This window comes from Centroberyx gerrardi, chromosome 17 (assembly GCF_048128805.1).
Source record: "Centroberyx gerrardi isolate f3 chromosome 17, fCenGer3.hap1.cur.20231027, whole genome shotgun sequence".
NCBI classification, from domain to species: domain Eukaryota; kingdom Metazoa; phylum Chordata; class Actinopteri; order Beryciformes; family Berycidae; genus Centroberyx; species Centroberyx gerrardi.
Window position 1 is genome coordinate 12,636,682 of NC_136013.1, and position 20,393 is coordinate 12,657,074.

Here is a 20,393-nt window from a genome sequence, read left to right on the forward strand (position 1 = left end):
TTTTACTTATTTGTTGATTGTTTTAATTTGGACACGTCTGTTTTTTTTGCACGGTTTATTACAAGGCTTGCCTCACTGCAGTATTTATTGCTGTCGCTTGTAATGGGTATATGGGAGGTATAGGGTAAGTATAGCACATCGGTATTTTGGGGATATGTAGCCTACATGGTGATGCCCTTGTTTAATATGGCAGTAGAGTGAATGTTGCATGTTGCTGCAGAGCGGAGCGGAGGTGACATCATGCGTCTCCAGCGCTGAAAACCAGCACGCATTGCTCCACAATGGAGAGAAATGACAGTTTGAGGACAGCGGCCATTAGCTGTACAGCAGCGGCAGACTTTTAGCATGGGTCCATACACAGATGATGTTGGATAATTGCCACTGATCCGGCTGGGGCTTGACAGCTGTATACGGGAGGGCTACGTCGCCGATCCTGCGTTGATCCTACAAAGAGGCAGCCTGCGTATTTATTCTGCCAATTCATGATGGTGTCGCTGCTGGACTACATAAACAGTGCAAAAATGGCCCACAACATACGCCATACAGCACCACTTACGGTAAGTGCTGGAGTTGATGCCGGGTATACAGTTATTGCACCATGCTGGTTATGTAAATATTATGAAATAGCACGAGATGACAAGATTCTGAGTTTATGCCGCTGTATGTCGCAGCTGCACGCCCTTATGTTTGAGAGGCAGTCGCTCCATAATGCGTTCTTTATTTTACAGTAATGTACATGTGCACTGACGCTCAAAAGCCACAACAATGGGATGCATCCGAGTTTATCTGCAGAAAGTAAGACACAGGATGAAGCTGGAGCGGCTCAGAGAGCTGGGCCGCCAGTATCCAGTCTTCTGCTTCCTGCTGCTGCTGCTGCTGCTGTCCACCGTGCTGCTGAACAGGTGAGTGTCTTATCCTGTCCCTCCATCAAGGCCACTTCACCTGACACCTGTCCTGTAGTCCTTGTGAGTGCTATAATAGCTTCTGTGTGTTCCCATTTAGTCAACAGCAGCATGACTTCCCTGTTTTTACAGATATATCCACATTATCATGGTCTTCTGGTCCTTCCTGGCCGGAGTCGTCACTTTCTACTGCTCTCTGGGACCCGAGTCTTTGCTGCCCAACGTCTTGGTCTCCATCAAGCCAAAGATCAAGGTAGGTCAGAAAGCAAGGATGGGTGAGTGATTGAATAAGCCTATCAGAAAGTTGATGGATGGATTAAGATGTAATAGGTGAATGAAAGAGTGTTATTGGATAGATTCATTGATATTTAATTGGTAGGTGATAGAAGTGGAATGGAAAGACACTCCTGCAGCTGCAGCTAATGATGGGTATGGATCCCCATTATTCCTGTAGGACTAACTGTACAGGATGCAGCAGACACACACACACACACACACACACCTACTGTATCACTGAGTGTGTGTCTATCGCGTTGTTCTGCTTTCTATCACTGGGTTTTCACTTAATCTACTTTAACTCTCTCTTATCAGTCGTACCAGCAGGAGCTGTTTCCACTGGGCCACAGTTGTGCCGTTTGTGGAAAAATCAAGTGCAAAAGGCATAGGTGAGTTACCTGGCTGCGTTCAGTGCTGTGGTTAGGGTTAGGGTTAGGGTATTTGAATTTGCTTAAGGCTATTAAGAATTGGAGAACACAGATCAAGGGGCAAAGTGATTCGCCTGGAGGCAAAAAGCAAGCTAAACTGGCAAGACCAGTGGTAGATAGTTCTCTGGGTTAATAGAGAATATCCTATGTAAATCAGTCAGCCTTGATCTCATTAGGATCTGGTTTGTCAACATGCATTTCAATTCAAATTTTCAACTGATGTCATTTTTAAGATACACCACACTATTCAGAATAGTCACATGATGGCCTGTGTGATTGCTAAAAGTGCTCAATCCACTGTAAAAGCTGTTAAGCTCACATCTTGTTTACATATTTGGATCAGAGAACAGAACTTGATGTCACACTCCCCTCTAGTGGTCAGAAAATATCTTTGGTTTAGTCTGTGTACTGTTGTAAAGATTTTTCCCCCCATTTTATTGACAGACCGACTTTATTACTGGAAAACTATCAGCCATGGCTTGACCTGAAAGTTCCCTCTAAAGTGGATGCCTCCCTTTCAGAGGTAATGCATCGGCATGGAACATCATTATTTATTATCATTATTCAATTTAGTTTCTCTATAATAGAATCTTTCTAATGGAATCAAATCATAAGCGCTTCCTGTTTTGTTTCAAGATTCTGGAGCTGGTTCTGGAAAACTTTGTGTATCCTTGGTATAGGTGAGATAATGTTCCTGTATTCTTTGCTAGCCTTAATACGTAATGCAGTGATATTATACATTTTATGTGCTGACAGAAATGACTTTCACAGTGTTTCTTTTGCAGAGACATCACAGATGACGAGGCATTTGTTGATGAGTTGAGAGTGACTTTGCGCTTCTTCGCGGCTGTGTTGGTCCGTCGAACCCAAAAGGTGACAAATTCATTATTTATACATACATTTATACATACATACATTTTATTATTATACATATTTAAAGGCTTTGTCTGCTGATGGACCATAAACATGAATGACTTTAAATTCATTATGTTTCTTTCAGGTGGATGTGTCGTCCCTCATCACACAAAAGCTGCTTAAAGTTTCCATGAAGCACATTGAAATAATTAGCAAAGCGAGGCAGAAAGGTATTATTAATGTGCAGTCTCCTCTCTTGTGAACACAATCAAAAGACCAAACGAAACCAACTCTTTGCTCTCTTGCTCTCCTCTGTAGTGAAGAACTCAGAGTTTCTCCAGCAAGCTGCCCTGGAGGAATACGGCCCTGATCTGCACGTGGCGCTCCGCAGTCGCAGAGACGAGCTCCTGTACCTCCGGAAGCTGACCGAGATGCTGTTCCCCTACATCCTGCCGCCCAAGGCTTCAGACTGCAGGTAACTCAGTGCAATAAAGGTCTCGCAACGTCCACATATCTTACAAAACATCACAGCATCAACCAATGTACTTTGCTGTCCCCTAAGGAGAAAGCCTGACACTGCTGACCCTATAGAAAGGTACATAAAGGTTATTCTCTCCTCTTTCTCTTTCTCTTTCTGCTTCCTACTGCCTTCTCTATCCGCTCTTCTCAGATCTCTTACTCTGCTGATAAGAGAAGTCTTGGCTGGTTCTGTCTTCCTTCCCTCCATGGACTACTTGGCCGATCCTGTGAGTGTAGACACACTAAGGGCTGCTTTTCTGAACCCAAATCAAACGTAGTCCTGAACTGACATCACTGGACGCCCCCCGCTGATACAGTTTCTCAGTCCAAGACTACTCTTGATTTGTGTTTGGTAAACCAGGCCATGGATAGACTAGTTTGCTGTGAGCATGCTAGTGGAAAACAAGGATTTGTTTTCAACTGGACTAGGACTTAAATAGGAATAATAGTAGTAGGATTAATATGGAGTAAGACAAAAATATGCTTAAAGTAAATAATTACAATATATTACATGATTTTTGTGAACTTATTGACTGGTGTCTTTCAATTTCAGGACACAGTGAATCATTTGATTTTGATATTCATCGACAACTCCCCTGTAAGTAAATGCTGAACAGTGTATTGATGTTTACGGGCAACGCTGTACGCATTCTGAGTATTTAAATAGCCTATGTTACTACAGAGTATATGTAATTCTTCAGAGTGAATAAGGCTGCCATGTTTTCTGCCCATTTGTGTCCCTGCAGCCCGAGGAAGCCACAGAGCCGACCTCAACTTTGGTTCCTTTCCTGCAAAAGTACTCTGATCATCGGAACACAAAGGCCTCAGTAAGTACTTTCTCCCGTCCAGCAGAATGTACTAATATGTATTCACAATATCATCGCTGTCTTAACTTCACTTGAAGGATTACATGCTTCACTATGGGTTGGGAAAGTTCTATGACCCTTGGGTTTATGAAACTTTTTCAAAACCAATTTTATAAGCTGAAAAATGCATGATTCAAGCTAAAAACAAGTTTTTTTTTTTTTTTAGTTCCTGAAAAACAGACATTTTTCAGATACAAAAGTTTTCACCCGACAACAGCAATATGCAGGTTGAATGTGTTGTAGTTTCGGCCTCGCATCACATGCCTCACTCAACTTAACAAGAATTTGGAGGAACATATCTAGGAATTGTTTGCCTTGGTCAGTTTCTATTTTCTCTCCCCTTTCTGTTCTCTCCCCTCATGTCTCTCTCTCTCTCTCCAACTTCATTTCCTCACTGCCTCCCCTCCTCCCACCAGGTGCTGAAGCTGGAGCTGAAGGAGATCAGGGAGCAGCAAGACCTGCTCTTTCGTTTCATGAACTTCCTGAAGCAGGAGGGAGCGGTCCATGTCCTCCAGTTCTGCCTCACAGTCGGTAAGTGTAGCCCAAAACACATTGTTTTCTACGTTTTCATGCATAGAGTAGCCCAGCTATTAGCCATACTCTGGTTAAGGTCTTTTTCGGGTTAAGCTGTTATTAAGCATGCACCTTTCATACCTTGTGACTGAGGATCCCTGTTGCCATGAATAAACCAGTGAACAGAATATTCCTGTGATGTCCCGCCCACAGATAGAAAGGTCCACTTGTAAAAAAAGTATGACTGAGCAGTAGGTTATTTCTAATACAGGGGAAAAAATGACTGCTTGTACCCATAACACTCAGAGTTTGTGCAGACAGCATAAACCAAAAGTGAACGGAGTAAGATGTTTCCATGCCACAGTAACCTGTTTAACACCGGGTTAAGTCAGTCATCTTAACTGGGTTTCTGATAATACAAGCATGAGCTTAACCTGTTTATTCTAACCAAGTTATGACTTGTATATGCATCGACCCAAAACCGGGTTAACAATGGAATTAAACATGTAAACTAAAAAGTGAATTATTCTCTCTGTCACCACCTTGACAACCAGAAATGAAAGAAAGGAGTTTAAGTTTTTCTTTCCCCCTAAAATCTTCCCCACCTTTGGTATTGTACAAGAAACAAACAGAAAAATCATATAGTCATATAGTTACCATAGTTATGCAGTCTTGTTGTTTCTTAGGTAGTGGGCTTGATTTGTCTTTTTTAACTTCTCAGAGGAATTCAACGATAAGATCCTCTGCCCGGAGCTGTCCGACTCGGAGAAGATGATGCTTCACGAGGAGGTGAAGAAGATCTACGAGACCTACTGTTTGGACGAGAGCGTCGACAAGATCCGCTTCGACCCCTTCATAGTGGAGGAAATACGCAACAGTATGTAAAAGGGATCTTGAAGAGAAGCACACAGTCCGCTGTTGTGGCACCAGCCGATAAATACTTAACTGACCGATTATAATTAGAACATTTATCACAGAAATAGAGTCCTTCTCAACTGTTTACGTCAAAATTTTCTTTGGTTTTTGTTTGCAATTGTGTTTTGTTCTATTCTCTTTCTCTCGTTTACTTGTATGTTTGAAAAGTTTTTGCAGAAAATGATATGAACAAATTGTGTTTTGTGTTCTGCTCCCCAGTCGCTGAAGGCCCGTATCCGGAGGTGGTGAAGCTACAGACCATGAGGTGTTTGTTTGAGGCCTACGAGCACGTCCTGTCCCTCCTGGAGAATGTTTTCACCCCCATGTTCTGTCACAGCGATGAGGTTAGCGTCTATACTCAGTAACAAATCACTCAGCTCACTGTCACCTGGCTTGACAACATTTGCCTGAGGCACAACTCAAATTATTAATCAGCTGTTTCCCTTACTGGCATTTATCTGGCATGCTCTGCATTTGAAATACAATCCCTGGACATTTTGGTTGTTTTGGCGCATAAGACTTAATATCTTCCATCATTTTGAAAGGATTTGTTTGGTATTAGAAATATGGTAATAAATGCATTATGCGCCTAATATGGTCATGATTAGATCTTCGCTACTTATAAATACTTAATTTGATTCTTATAAAGTCTTCTTAGATATAACAAGAACATATGGGATAAATGCTGGATTGAGGGCTGATTTGGAATTCAGCGACTCTCTTGCCCTGTTCTCTTCCGATCTTTCTGCCACCAACCGCTACCGACCGTGTCATCAATACCAGACACACAACTGGCCAATGGGCTCACGCTGGCATCGTGCCAAGCTGCCAAGCCGAATTTCACCCCTCACAGGCTCTCTCATTGAATACAGCTGGGCGGCCCAGTAAACAGCCATTGTCCACCGCGAGCCACTGCCCTGCATGAATAATGTGTCTGGAAACGAATAATATTCCAGATAGCTTTGTTTCTTAGAAGTGATGTGTAATAAACAAGGCCGACTTACGCCTTTGTGTCGGCTCTGAATTTAAAAGTATATCCCATCACCGCTCCTTCCCCCGTCCCAAATTAAACCGTGTTATTATGATTATCGGTACAGCGGGATGAGGTCACTAGATACATAGGCTGCTCTATAATATTGATTATATAGAAGTAGTTTCATAGGGAGGGTGTGATTGCAGTAAAATACCTTCATACTGTGAGTGCGGATTATTTAGTCTTTTCCATGTCCTTCTCCAGTACTTCCGGCAGCTTCTGCGAGGGGCCGAGTCCCCTGCCAGGAACTCCAAGATGAGCAGGTAGGTGTCACTGCACCACTTGTGTGCGTATGTGTGTGTGTGTGTGTGTGTGTTTCTGTTCACCTAACAGCAGAAAAGATTGCCTGTAATGTTCACCTGTGATGTTGATTGATTAGTTAGCTGACAGAAGGCACAGATCAGCTTTGTTAGTCTCTTTTAAAGTCACAAAAATCAGTTTACACACAGAATGCCCTACTGGGTAGTTGATTTGAATCAGAAAATCAGCTGTGGTGTTTACACCCACGTGAAACTCAAGCTGCTCTGCGCTTTCTGAAATTCATTGATACTTTTGTTTTCCCTGTTTGTTTAGTTGACGTATTTGTTAATTGTTCACAAGTCTCTGTATCCCAATGGCCACTGCGATGTAAAGTCAGAATATAGTATGTGCCAGCTGCCTCAAATATACATGTAAATCCACTTTCAGCTCTGTCTTAATTCAGTCCCAAAGGTTAAGCAAAGCTGTATTTAACAGTAAAAAACAGATTTTTTTTAAAATTGTGCAGTATAATGAAAGCTTTCGTTGAACTGAAAGTGAATTGATCGGAGCCAGGTGTCACCTGCTGTGTTTTTATCGCGGGGTGTGGTGTCTCTGTGGCCGCGGGGCCCTGCCACTAACTCCTTGTGCATATTGTTCCAGAAATAGCCTCAGTTTGGATGACATTCGGTGAGTATATGGCATCAGTGTGGTGATCAGAACAGTGGCTGGCTGGGCAGTACTGCTGCACGCAAGATACAAAAGAAACTATATTCTTGCCTGACTGTGGTCCACAGAGGAAGATGTACTGCCTTTTTAACAAATTCCCTGCTGCAACCAGGGGTTCAATTCTACGTGCACTGTGTGATTGATAATATAATTTTACTGCTAAATATTTGTTCTATTTTGTATTAGTACTGTGAATGCAGGCTCTTGAGAAGATTGACCTTATTAGAATATGTTAATCAACTTTAAGCAAGAGTCACGCAGCTCACCAGACATAATATGCATTGTAAAAGGCTTAGGTTTTATTTGTAATGATTCTCGAAATTGGGTTTTCTCACCTTAAATTACAGAATTATTTTCTTAATATTGTTCACCAGGGACTCAAAAGGTGCTTTAGGTCGGGTGTTGGTTGGTTTAATGTTGTTTTTCTTTCATCTGGTTGAGAGAACGATCTTGTTATGAAGGCAGTGATCATAGCAGCATGAGTTTTGCCACTCAAAGGAGGAAGAAGAGATAGTAGAGAATGGCTCTCTTACTGGCACTCCATTCGTGAACACTGACCAGCCACAAGCCTCACTGGCTTACTCCCTCCATGTCTGTTATTCACTAACTCCCTTCCACTCTGCCCGTTTGTCCGCCCGTCATTCCATCCATGTATCACCGCCATGGACTGTGCTTTGTCTGTGACTGTCTGTCCACTCTGATCCTGCCACCACCATCCCGCCTGCCCTGATATGATCCACGGTCCTGTCCCTCCTTTGCCCGCGGGGGGCGTGACCCCGTCCTGCTCATAGTTCCTGGGACTGGAGCCCCGAGTCCCCGTCCTCCCTGTTCACCGCCTCTGGCAGCTCTTCACCTGCATCTTTTAACTCCCTCCATGCCCAGTCCACGTTCACAACTTTCCCATATGGCTCGCTAACCCACCGCCACTCATCACCGAAGTAAGTCAGGGTCCATCGGTCTGTTACAGGTCGCTCGGTGTGATGTCATGTCGTCCACTTTCCCCCACATCACCCCCAGTCCCAGCCAGCCGCCTGCATGGTGGGACCAATGCATGGGACCCTGTTTTTCTGTATTTGTCACATGTCCTTCCTCCTACTCTTTTGTATTGTATAGGTAATAAACATGCCTGTGCTTTTTTTTTTTTTTTTTTTTTTCCCACAATGCATTGACTTTGCGGTGTTACGTTTCTGAATGAGATTGTATGTCTTGTGTATCGGGTATATCACCATGTGCCATATGGTGACTTTTATTTCACTTTTATCTGACAGGCAGTCACACAGAACACCTGTGATATTGTGTGGCTTTGCTGATTGGCTGGTTACTGATCACATTCAATGTATGTGATCGCTGAAAGTTGAGTTTAAAGTCTTTGGCCACCAGTCTCACTCTGTGATCCCCATGAAAGTAGACATTGTAATATCTGTTCATGAAATCGCTGCTCACTGTGCGCTGTGTTCGCTTTTGACCCTGCAAAACAGGCATTTCTCTGTGAAATGGCTGTGAATTGAATATTTTGGCTCGGGTTTGGCTACCTTGGCTTTTCTCCCCACCCATACTCGCGATACCTGGCTGCAGTGCCTTGCTCCCTCCCTCCCTTCCTCTCCTTCGACCCTTCCTTTCTCCCCTGTCACCTCTCCCAAGCTGCATGCGCTGTGCCGAAGCCATGCGCCGCTCCTCCGTCACGCGCTCCGTCTGATAACTTCTCCCTCTGGCCTGCAGGAACACGTCGAAAAGGGGCGAGTCCTTTGGGATCAGCCGCATTGGCAGTAAGATCAAAGGAGTGTTCAAGAGCACCACCATGGAAGGAGCCATGCTGCCATCCTACGGGCTGGTAGAGGGAGAGGATGATATGGTGAGACTGAGTTACACACAACCCATACCCATTCAAATCTAGTGTCGCAGAACCTCCCTCTACCGATAAAACTATCTGCTCCGACTTGCAATCCAAAGTGATTCATGTTACATCTCTGACAAGTTGTATGTAATATGTCAGAAATTTGACAACAGACCATAGGTGGAGAACTAACATTTTGCTTATGCACTTATACCACCAAGGTTATAGGGTTTAAGTGACAAAGATGGTGATGATTGTTGTTAGTTACCAGTTTTGGGGAAGCTATACTCTAGTTTTTCAAGATACCAGTTACTTCACATTGGAAGAAATTGAACTACAGCAGAGCTACCCTCAAGAAGTAATTTAGAAAAAGTAGTTAAAACTGCTTTTCAAAAAATGCCCCTTTTTACATCTGCAATGTCATTTAATACAAAATGCAAGAATTCCACTGATAAAGATGAACAAAAATGTTATGTTCGAAATAAAATAAATAAAAAAATAAAAAAGTGCAAGGATTGTCCACTGTGTTGATAATGCCCACACTCCGATAGCTGATAGTCCGATAGTCAGAAACTAGACTCTGGACGTAAACACAAACCAAATGACGCTGGCTGTCTGGGTTCATCAGAGGCAGAAGTGCAAGGAACTTTCTATTGGATGTAATGTCATCATTTCTACATTTTCACTTAGTCCAGACTAGTCCAGACTAGACTAAACCCAAACTAAACAACCCAAGTTGGGTTTTTCACAAAAAAATCAAAGGAATGCTAACTTTTTGTTGTATAACTTGAAATAAATAAATAGAAAGTACTTTGTAACATCTGACCAGTACAACCTTGACAGTTAAAGTAAATAAAAATAACCATAAATAAGAGGGTGAAAAATGAAATTCCCTTCTTTTATAGCCAAAAAGAGTTGGTAGCTGCAGTAGTTTACAACACCTCAAAAGGACAAAAAAAAGTAACTACTTCAAACCTGATCCTGATGAAATTTGAATTTCGTTACACCACCACCACTGCAAAAAGTAGTTAAACTGCCAGTTTCACAACATGTAGTGAAACTGCTCCTTACCACATGGTGGCATAGCTGAGTAAGGAAAGGAAAGCCGCTCTGGTGTCCAGTTTACCAAACCTGTCTTCCATGTGTTTCCTGCAGAGCAGCTCCAGAATCTGCATTTTGATGACATCACAGGTTTGAGTCTTAGATCTCTGCTTTCTGGCACTGAAAGAGTTTTTCATGATTGCAGAAAGTGATTGTGCTGCTCTGAACCTTGGGAATTATGTACTATTTAAAGTGAGTCACATTTTCCCTTAAGGTAGAAGTATTTGCTATGAAAACACAATGCAGGCTTGTATAAAAATGGTTTAGTATTTGCTTTGCTTGAGGAAACTAAAACTCTGGTGTGTCGTATTTGTACAGTGCCGATCCGAAGACTGCCTATTGGCCAGGGGCTGAACTGGCAGAACAGACTATGTGTATAGAAACCATGACTGGTCTTCAACAGCTGGTCCAGTAAAACAGTGCAGTTAGTTAGCTGGATGTCAGCAAATACTTTGTAAATTGCACATCCTGTACTGACTATAAGTGGCGGTCCTATGTTTTCTTTTGGATTTCCCGTATTTGTTGCTGAGTCTCAGGGGACCTTTTCCAAAAGTTAATGTCCTTCTTGGTCCTTTACATGAACTTTGATGGGGGAAGGCCTATTTGTTGAGCAAGTTACAATGTGAACATAGACATGTATGAGACAGATCGCTGGTGCCGCTCCGACTTGTGGAATACACATGAATTGTAATTCAGTTCTATTCATTATATTTTACCTGCAGTGTTTTGCATGTGTTTGACCCATTTCTCCAGGAAATGCTTACCATAAACTTAACCTCTCTCTCTCTCTCTCTCTCTCTCTCTCTACTCTCTTTCTTCTCTCTCTCTTTGCTTCCCTCTCTCTTAAGGTGGAGGAGGCCATAATGGTGCTGGAGGATGACTCCCCTATGGAGGCGGCCTCCACCCCCAGCACCCCCCGCAACCTGTCTGCCTGGAACATCACCATCCCTTACATCGACTTCTATGACGACGATGTGAAGAGGGAGAGGATTCCCGTGTTCTGTATTGATGTCGAGCGCAATGACCGGAAGGCAGGTGAGGCTGAGGTGGTTTCCCTTACTCTCGTGTGACTGAGGTCATTCTGCCTTGAAGTATCTGAAAGAGGAAGGACATTCTTCTTGCACTAGAAGTACGTTTGACCGATCAAAGGTAGAACATGTTACATTCAGTTTCTATTCACAGATGCATTTAAAGCTACACTTGGCAAGATTTTTTATGTACAAATACACTCGTTTTATTAGCCTCAATCAAAAAGTAGGGCTGCAACAGAAAACCATCCATCCACCCCTAATTGAGACCCTGTAGATTCGTCCTATTTGCCCAAATGGCATTCAATGACAAATTGAAACTTAAGAGGGAAATACAAACTGTCTCCTAAACAGAAGCGAGCGAGTGCTGAACTCACCAACATTAGATCTTTTTCCTCTCTCGTCCCTTTGGTTTCCTTTGGTATAAAGCATCACAGACTGGGCCAGGCTGGTAAATATTAGTGTGCTGAAGTTCAAATTACCCTTCACTGCCACTTGGAGCCGCCAGTGTGTGATGTGGCCTAGTGCCGCTTTAAAAATGTACCATTTACTGTTAGATTACATTCATAAAGAGTATACCGTTGTCATTTGCCTTACTGATCTTGATGTATTTAATATACAAAAGGTCATTTCAGAACCTCTTATGATATGTTTGCCCTGTGTTTGTCTGTCTGCAGTGGGGCATGAGACTGAGCATTGGTCTGTGTACAGAAGATACCTGGAGTTCTACGTTCTTGAATCAAAGCTCACTGAGTTTCATGGTAGGTTATCTATTTTCTGCAAAAGTATTGCTTCAGTTTGCATTGGGTGGCCACTGCGCAGTTCCATTGTATTTCATCATCTCTTTTGGGACGCAAGGGAGGAATTTCGTAATAAAATCACAGGACGTTATTTTCAAGTGAACCTCAGCTTTAGGGGTTCAATAAGTTTCATCGCTGTGTTGCATCGTTTAGGGACTGATATTGGCAGCGAGATTACAGTGGGGACACACATAGCTTGCCCTTTTATTGTTTTCCCAGACCCTCATTTCTGTAAAATGTAACACCTTCCATAGGCTCGTTCCCAGATGCGCAGCTGCCTTCCAAGAGAATAATCGGCCCAAAGAATTACGAGTTCCTAACATCCAAACGGGAGGAGTTCCAGGAATACCTTCAGGTAGAGATGTTGGGGAGAACAGAGGAAGTTCACTTCACTCACTTGCTTGTTAATTGTATTTGACAGGCATGCCGCCCGTCGATCGATGTGTATGTAAATGAGCCAGAATTCAACAAGAAGCCTTATACTTCTGTCTATCAAATGTTCCTGTGCAGAGAGGTGAAAATAATTTGAACATACAACTGTGACTGCTGTCTCTCTCAGATGAAAATTAAAGCAGTGACCCTCGTTCATCAAGCAAATGTATGAGGCAATCTGATTTTAAAATGACCGTGTGCCAATTTCCCACCAAACATTGGTATTCATTAATTCGACTGGGAAATAAGCCTCATGTCTACTGTGAATGTGAACAGAATAAGTTCAGTAATGTAAGCGGCATGTTATAGAGCTACAGAATGGAAAAATAAGCCTCCTTGCACCGATGCAAACAGTGTTTTTGCAGTTTTCATTAGCTAAATCAATTTGTTTGTATTAATAGGATCAGAGAGCCTACTTTCAGTTTCAGCTCTGTTGCAGGTACAGCGCAGCACAAATGAAGAAAGTATGTTCCCCAAAAATCATATACAAGTTGTGTTTGACTTCACTTGATTGATTTTAAGTTTACCTGCCCAAATGTGGATTTTAATGGCGGGTCGTTTCATGGATGCGTCTGACTCTTGTTCAAGACTGTTAGAAAGTTAATTTGCAGTCGTTTCACCAATAGCATGGTACAAGTATTTGAATGAGAATTATGTTTTGGCTCTGTACTCTCAATACTTGGAATGTGAAGACACAATGGCTATGAAGTTAAAGTGCAGATTGACAGCTGTTCATTTCCCTTATTTGTGCTTTTTCTAAATGTCGTATCAAATTAACTATAGTCCTTTTTTTGTGCTAATTCATCAATACACACCTTCTTTCACACACTTTCTTTCTTCTGCCATCCATGACAGATTTTTATTTGGGGGCTCACCCTACTTTAATAGCACAAAGGACAGTTACATCAGATCCTGTGTATTGGCGAATGGTCCCCCAATTTCACGGCGACTGTCTCTGATCCCAGCTCCTTAGAAAACCTGAGAACACCATTATCAAACTACATATCAGCCCACTTCAGATGTTCCAGTATAGAAAAACACAAACATAATTAGTATAATTTGTATCTGTCTCCCTTGCAGAAACTATTGCAGCACCCCGAGCTGAGCAACAGCCAGCTGCTGGCTGACTTTCTGTCCCCTCACAGTATGGAGTCTCAGTTCCTGGACAAGATGTTGCCTGATGTCAACCTAGGTACAGCATGCGGCCGATTCTGGCTAAATGGGATGTAGAGTATGTGACAAGGCCAGGGAGATGGGTTATGTTTGAACAGCAGCACATGTCAAACACACCCTGAAAGTGTTTGATTAGAGTGATCTTGTATTGCAGTGAAAAAGATATTTGTGTCTCAAATGAAGGGATAATGTGACAGAACATGCATCACTATGATAAATATGATAAATTATTTATGTTTCACAGGGAAAATCATTAAGTCGGTGCCCAGCAAATTAATAAAAGAGGTAAGTAATGCATTCTTTGTGTGTGTATGTGTGTGTGTGTGTGTGTGTGTGTGTGTGTGTGTGGGGGGGGGGGGGGGGGGGGGGGGGCTCTTTAGAATGTTCGCCATCCCTCTATCTAAACTTTTCATGATAAGAATGTTTTCCATCACATCACTACAGATGCAAGCAGTCACTTTTGTTTGTCTCAGATCATTAACAGTCCATTAAACATGTTTTTTTTTTTATGACAAATGCAACATTTTATAAGAGAAATGATACGTTCACTGTAACTTATACTGTGCTTTTTCCCTCCTTAGAAAGGGCAGCATCTGGAGCCTTTCATCCAGTCCTTCTTCAACTCCTGTGAATCTCCCAAACCCAAACCCAGTCGGCCTGAGCTCACTATTCTGAGCCCCACCTCAGAAAATGATAAAAAGGTTGGGAATGCAACTTTCCCCCCCCATCCTACCCTCTCTACTCCCACTCCTTCGCTCCCTTTCACACGCCCACTTAAGTACTCCCAAACCCCAAAGAAAATGTTTGAATGTAGTAGAGTACAGTTTGAGTCCCTTCTAACGCTCAGGGTTTTTTGATTGCATACACTGGAAGGTTCCCACTTTCTGGTCCTACAATCCAAACAAATGTAGTCACGGATCAAGCATTATGGGTTACTGTTTTAGAGAAGGTTGGAAGTACCACACCAGGCAAAGTCATTAACAATGAAATAGCATCAATAGTGCGAATTTGTAGTATGCATCTGTGTGTGACAGCCCACATCCCTGTCACTCTAGGAACTCTATCTGTTAATGTTATTTTGTCTCTGTGTTAATGTCAAAGTTACAGTCAATTTGTCTGAACTGTGGTCCTCCGGTCCAGCTGTGTTGCAATGAAGGGAACTTGAACTGGAACTCAAAGAACAAAAGAGAGCCAAAAATAACAAGGAGGCAGCTTCCCAGCCAATGGTGATCTGTATAGTGTTAGACACGTGGCCTTTGGGAGCGAGTGAGGACTGAATGCAGATGGCGTATCAAGTCACGCTACACACTATTTTAAGTTACAATTTGGAAATCCTGCTTCCCGATGAGAGCTCTTGTCAATGTCTAACACTTTCTGCAACAAACTAGGTCACCAAACGTTGGACCTTCTATTTCTAAAAGTAGCTCACAAAATCTGTAATTGTAATATGGCCTGACATGGTCCTGAGATGACTTTCTGACCCTCTTTTTTTTTTTGGCCCAAAAAGCCTCATTGAGCATTTAACTTGACAACAGGCTGGAGGCTGAATTACTGAGATTACGAAAGCTTTCACAAGTGTGTACCTGCTTAACACACATTTAGCACATTTTGGCTGATTTAAATATAAACCTCCCAACAGCAAAATAACAGCTTAATCTAAAAACTAGAACAAATGTGCCTGAAAATGCAGGTGGCCATAGGCACTAAACCACTTGTCATAGAATTTCAAGAAATATGATAGTCTTTTATTACAGTCTTTTATTACACATTTTATCTTTACATTGTAATCATTTTGTAGCTGAAAACATTAAATCACACAAACAAATCTCACGCTAGTGTTTACTTCAGCTGAGCTTCGTCAGTCACCCAGAATGGAAGAAGTTCTTGAAATATAATAACACAGTCTTTGTTTTAACTGGTTTCCACTCGTAAAACAAATGATATCCCACTCTCCCAGCTCTTCAACGACCTCTTCAAAAACAACGCCAACCGGTCAGAGATGGCCGAGAAGAGACACAATCAGAACTACTTCATGGAAATGATCACAGTTGACGGGGTGTATGACTACTTAATGTATCTGGGTAAGTGAGGTCTCCTTGAGCTTGTTTGAAATAGTAATCTACTCATCACAACTTATTACAACACATTTTTAATTATTTATTTCATTCCATCTGTCCGCTGGAGCAGATCCCATCATTCTGTCAGACCACCTAGAATATTGCAAATACGGTCCTTAGCTCGCAGTATTATCTCTTCCTCTTCTTCATCTCTCTCTCTCTCTGTATCTCTTTTCTTCTTCATGGCTGCCAGGTCGGGTGGTCTTCCACATCCCTGACTGGCTGCACCACCTGCTGATGGGCGGAAGGATCCTGTTCAAGAATACGTTGGAGGCCTACACAGATTACTACCTGCAGTACAAACTGAACCATGTGGTGCAGGAGCATCGGCTGGTCTCGCTCATCACCCTGCTTAGAGGTATAATCAGACAATAATTCAGATAATCATATCGTCTGAAAAAGAACATTAAGCAAGAAAGTAAAACAGTGTGATGGTGATAAAGTTACAAAATGTATATAACTTTAGCAGTAGCAGAAGATCTGTGAGAGTACAGAAAGTAATACAGGATTTTTTTTGTCTGGAAATTTTTCATCGTTTGTTCTTTTCAAACGCTACTGTATGCAAACTGGAGGAGCCTTTGCCTGTTATACAGAGATCTGAAAATTCACATTTAAGCGATATGTTAAACAGTCTCATTAAATGACGTGACATGATGTGTGTATTCTTTGCTCTGCTAGACGCAGTTTTCTGTGAGAGCAGCCAGCCACGCTCTGCCCAAGACAAACAGAGGAGGGCAAAAAAGACATTTGAGGAAATGATGCGCTATATTCCAGGTATTCATGCAATTCTTTCAGGTACTGTGCTGGTAACTAGGATTTCTAGGATCCATGCAGCCCAGAAGAGATCATTCCTGCCCTCATTAGACAGCAATACAAGCATAAACTTGTATATATAGATGAATATGGATGAAACAGATAAAAGAACATAGCCTAAATATATGTGCTTTTGTCTGTTTTATCCATATTGATTCATATTTATAAGTTTATCTATTAATTACTGTCTGGTGTGGGCAGCATGACTTCTGCTGGGACATTTTGAATCCTAGAAATGTACGGTCTGCTGCTTCCAAATAAATCTAATGTAGCATGCTCAGTTGAAAAAAAAAAAAAAAAGAGCATGTTAAAAGTGTTAAAAGTGTTTTTCTTGACATTCACACTGTGCCAGGCTCATAGTTACACTCCGTGGTTAAAAATACTGTGAGCTGGACAGCAGCTTACTGCAGACATTCTCACTTGCATCACATGTGAAAACGATTACACGCCTTCTTACAAGTGTTGGCTACAAATTCATAAGCTATTCATCATTAGATTTCTTGGGGAAATGCATCGGAGAAGAGGCCAAGTATGAAGGAGTACGTCTGCTCTTCGATGGACTGCAACAACCAGTTCTCAACAAACAGGTACACACACACGCACATGCACACGCACACGCACACACACAGCTTGAAGGCAAAAACACATCTCAGGATTCCTCTGCATGTCTGAGCTTCATTGTTGGACTACTTATTGTGTCAAGACTTAAGATGACAGTCTTGTCCTGAGGAAAGGTTGTTACATCGGTGTGTAACATTACCTACATAACAGTCTGACATATACCAGAAAGTCCATGTGGATAGGAGTGTCACATTTCCCTCCGACTCAAAAGTTTGTTTATTCGTTTTTGAAATATGCTTGTTGATCTACACATATTCCACTTTCATCTAACGATTGATGGTCTTGATGCTTTTCATCCCTGCATTTGTCTTCCTCAGCTGACGTACGTGCTTTTGGATATCGCCATTCAAGAACTTTTTCCTGAGCTAAACAAGGTAAACACACACTCTAAAGGGAGTGTACAATCCAGCTGATCTTAAAATGAATGTACAATCAGTCTCCCACAAAAGATGGATAAAAGTGTTTATTAATTTGATCTTGATCATATCTGTGACATCATCCTCATGTCTGGTTTGAATATGTGTACACTGTTGTTTTCTGCATGTTATAGACAGGCACAATAGGCCAGTATGCATTATTTATTGCAACCTGCTCCTGCAGTCTGTTCAGTACAATTTTAATCATGATGTCTGACAAATCATAGCCTACAGAAATGAAGAGTGGAAATATCCCAGACTAATTCCTCCAAACAAATAAAGCTACCATTATTTTCTTTCAATCACTGCATGTCCTTTAGGAGGATATAGTAAGGAAGATGCACATCTCGTTGCAATGGTTTGAGAAAGGAGAAGTCTAGATGAATACTGAGCAGCACTTAGCATCTCTAATCAAAGAATTATGCAAATAAGCCTTCATGACTCCATTTAGGTGATTGGAAGTCTACTTCCAACATGTATATTCATTGGAGGGTATACTGCCTGTCTGTTTGGTGCTTTCATAAATATGCCTTCCATGTTGGATCCTGCACCAAAATTGATGCTATAATAATGTTTTCCAAATCAAAAGTGACAAGTTTCTTAACGTCACATCAACACATACATTTGTGATAATTCTCATAATGGCTTCATAAATGAGGGCCTCATTCTGTGTAGAATAAGTTACTATCTTAGTATTTCATTTCACTCTTTCTTGGCAAAACCCAACGGCAGTTTCAGTTTGTTCAAACAGAGGTGGAAAAGGTCTAAGGTGAGAGGAAAACATACAGTAAGTATTGCAGGACGTCAAAATCCCATATAGTCATAATGCTTTATGGAATAGCTTGTGTTGCATCTTACACTCATGTTAAAGTGCCATTAGCCAAGTTCAGCATTGAATATTTATCCATGGGAAAAGTAAAAAAGCTAGACTAAAGACCAACATGCCTTTGAAAGTTGGACTGTATCAAAACTATCAGCAGATAGACTAATGGAGCAACTGACAGTTGCCTACTTTCTGGATAGAAAGGCTTCATGTCACAAATTTGTCTGAATGAAAAGTCTCTGACAGATCTATGAAGAACATATATCAGTTTATATCAGTGACATAAACAAACACATGCAAAATGAGAAACATTTCTGACAGAAGGTCGAGAGAAGAGCTGCATTCCTCAATCAGCATTAAAAGATCGGCCACCAACATTAAGACTGGATACTGGATACTTTGGGGTTTTGGCTGTGGAGTGAGGAATGGGAGGGGGGGGGGGGGGGGGGGGATATTAAGAGGTGACAAGCTTGTCTTGCAGGCAAACACAACTTCTTGTGGTTTTTGAGGATTCTCAACAAAAGCACAGGCCAAGGGATTCCTTGTGTTTTCATGCCCTAGTAACTTCTCTCAGTGTGGATATAGGAGTTTTGCTCAATGTGCACATACTGACTCAGCTGTATAATGCAGTGCTTATCAGATAATGGGACAACAACCTAAGATATCATGATGCGTTATACCAATACTCCTGATACACTGCAAATTCTTGTTATGTATTTTTAGGCCAGGTGTTATGGTGCATAATGATATATTATCCTCTCTCTCCTAGTCATACATGGATTTTATGCATAGCCCTAATAAGGTGTTCTATTCATATTTGTTTTATATTTAAATCTTTAAAATAAGATAAGGCTATTAAACACAGTGAAGAATTAATATCTCTGCCATGACATATTAACTGTAGCTTTTCTTCGGGTTCAAATATTGCCAGCAAACATTTAGAACAAAAAAGAAAACCTATGTTAACACTTTTTCATTTATTTCCTCAGCAGGTGCAGAAGGAGACCTCTGTGATGGCTCCATGGATGTAAAAGTGAACAGTACAAAGGACAAGAGCTAACGTCCTGGTCGGGCATTAACCAGGCCTTTATGTACTGCAGAGACACTTATTGGTCTGTTTACCTGAACCTAACAGGTTGAGTTCATGTACAGCGCCCCTCCAGGCCTGGACACCAGTCGATAGCAAGAAGAGAAGACACAGGCTCTATGGCTTCTCCTGCTGTATGTGTAATTTACTGTGTAAAATAAAGACAATTTCAATGCTGCACTGATGCACTGACAGTGTTTCTTCTGTGATCAATCCTATTGTAAATGACAATTCGTATCTGTGTTACTGAGGAGTGTTGAATGCGGCTGGGGAAACAATGTGGTCACAGACTGTGTAAACCACATGGTGAGAAAACTGCTCAAGGAGAACTGTCTCACTTTACTGCATGTAACACATTTGGCTTGAAAGGTTGCCACTATGGAATCAGTTTGTTTACATTTTTTTTCTTTGTAACCTATGTGGCAACTTTGTTTTATACTAAAAATGTGGACGGAACATACTCAAATTTAGTAAGGTAATAAAATACGAATTTATACAAAAAATCCAGTCCAGCATGTTATTGTCAGCACAGTCACAGTTTCCTGCACTTTCTTTCCCTTTGACAGAGTATGACAGCCGAAGCTACATCCTGATAGTGACGTTTAAGCGTGGGATCTTCCTGGGAATTGTTATACCAGTAATCAAGAAATAACCAAAGGCAGATGTATAAATTCTTTGTCTTTGACGGAGAGCTTGGAGCCTCAGCTAGTTTCCATCCATAGCTACTCACTGAGGGTAATCTCTTCCTCACTACATAGTGAAGTAATGACCACACACTGTCTTGCATGTCAAACATTCATCAAATGATACTTTGTGGCTTCTTCTAGATTCAATGTCCTCTTCTTGGTGTAGGAGATGTGTCCTGTATCCACAAT

The 20,393-nt window shown here is 41.7% G+C and overlaps 1 protein-coding gene across 3 annotated transcripts; it reads left to right on the forward strand.

Moving 5' to 3' along the window:
• Positions 1-299: 299 nt before the first annotated feature.
• Positions 300-19,696, forward strand: LOC139909910 (sorting nexin-14-like). Of its 3 annotated transcripts, XM_078289543.1 has the most exons (31): positions 300-557; positions 729-902; positions 1,035-1,155; positions 1,494-1,567; positions 2,051-2,129; positions 2,243-2,286; positions 2,392-2,479; positions 2,607-2,691; positions 2,780-2,936; positions 3,132-3,207; positions 3,534-3,578; positions 3,727-3,807; positions 4,263-4,377; positions 5,081-5,236; positions 5,494-5,618; positions 6,512-6,570; positions 7,208-7,234; positions 8,065-8,211; positions 8,993-9,125; positions 11,057-11,243; positions 11,914-11,997; positions 12,291-12,391; positions 13,549-13,660; positions 13,886-13,926; positions 14,223-14,342; positions 15,599-15,722; positions 15,952-16,116; positions 16,437-16,532; positions 17,067-17,158; positions 17,510-17,566; positions 19,421-19,696. In XM_078289543.1, the coding sequence occupies exons 2-31, from the start codon at positions 766-768 to the stop codon at positions 19,460-19,462; spliced, it is 2,970 nt and encodes a 989-aa protein (XP_078145669.1). In that variant the 5' UTR covers positions 300-557; positions 729-765; the 3' UTR covers positions 19,463-19,696. The 3 variants fall into 3 exon arrangements, with proteins under 3 accessions (XP_078145669.1, XP_078145667.1, XP_078145668.1); XM_078289541.1 differs by lacking the exons at positions 7,208-7,234; positions 8,065-8,211; XM_078289542.1 differs by lacking the exons at positions 7,208-7,234; positions 8,065-8,211 and having other exon boundaries at positions 19,424-19,696.
• Positions 19,697-20,393: the final 697 nt, after the last annotated feature.

Excerpts from the sequence above, each read along its gene's own strand:
- LOC139909910 (XM_078289543.1), top strand. The coding sequence starts at position 766 with ATGGGATGCATCCGAGTTTATCTGCAGAAAGTAAGACACAGGATGAAG. Across the intron at positions 1,156-1,493 it reads CCATCAAGCCAAAGATCAAG|TCGTACCAGCAGGAGCTGTT; the intron begins GTAGGTCAGAAA and ends CTCTCTTATCAG. Across the intron at positions 17,567-19,420 it reads TTTTTCCTGAGCTAAACAAG|CAGGTGCAGAAGGAGACCTC; the intron begins GTAAACACACAC and ends TTATTTCCTCAG.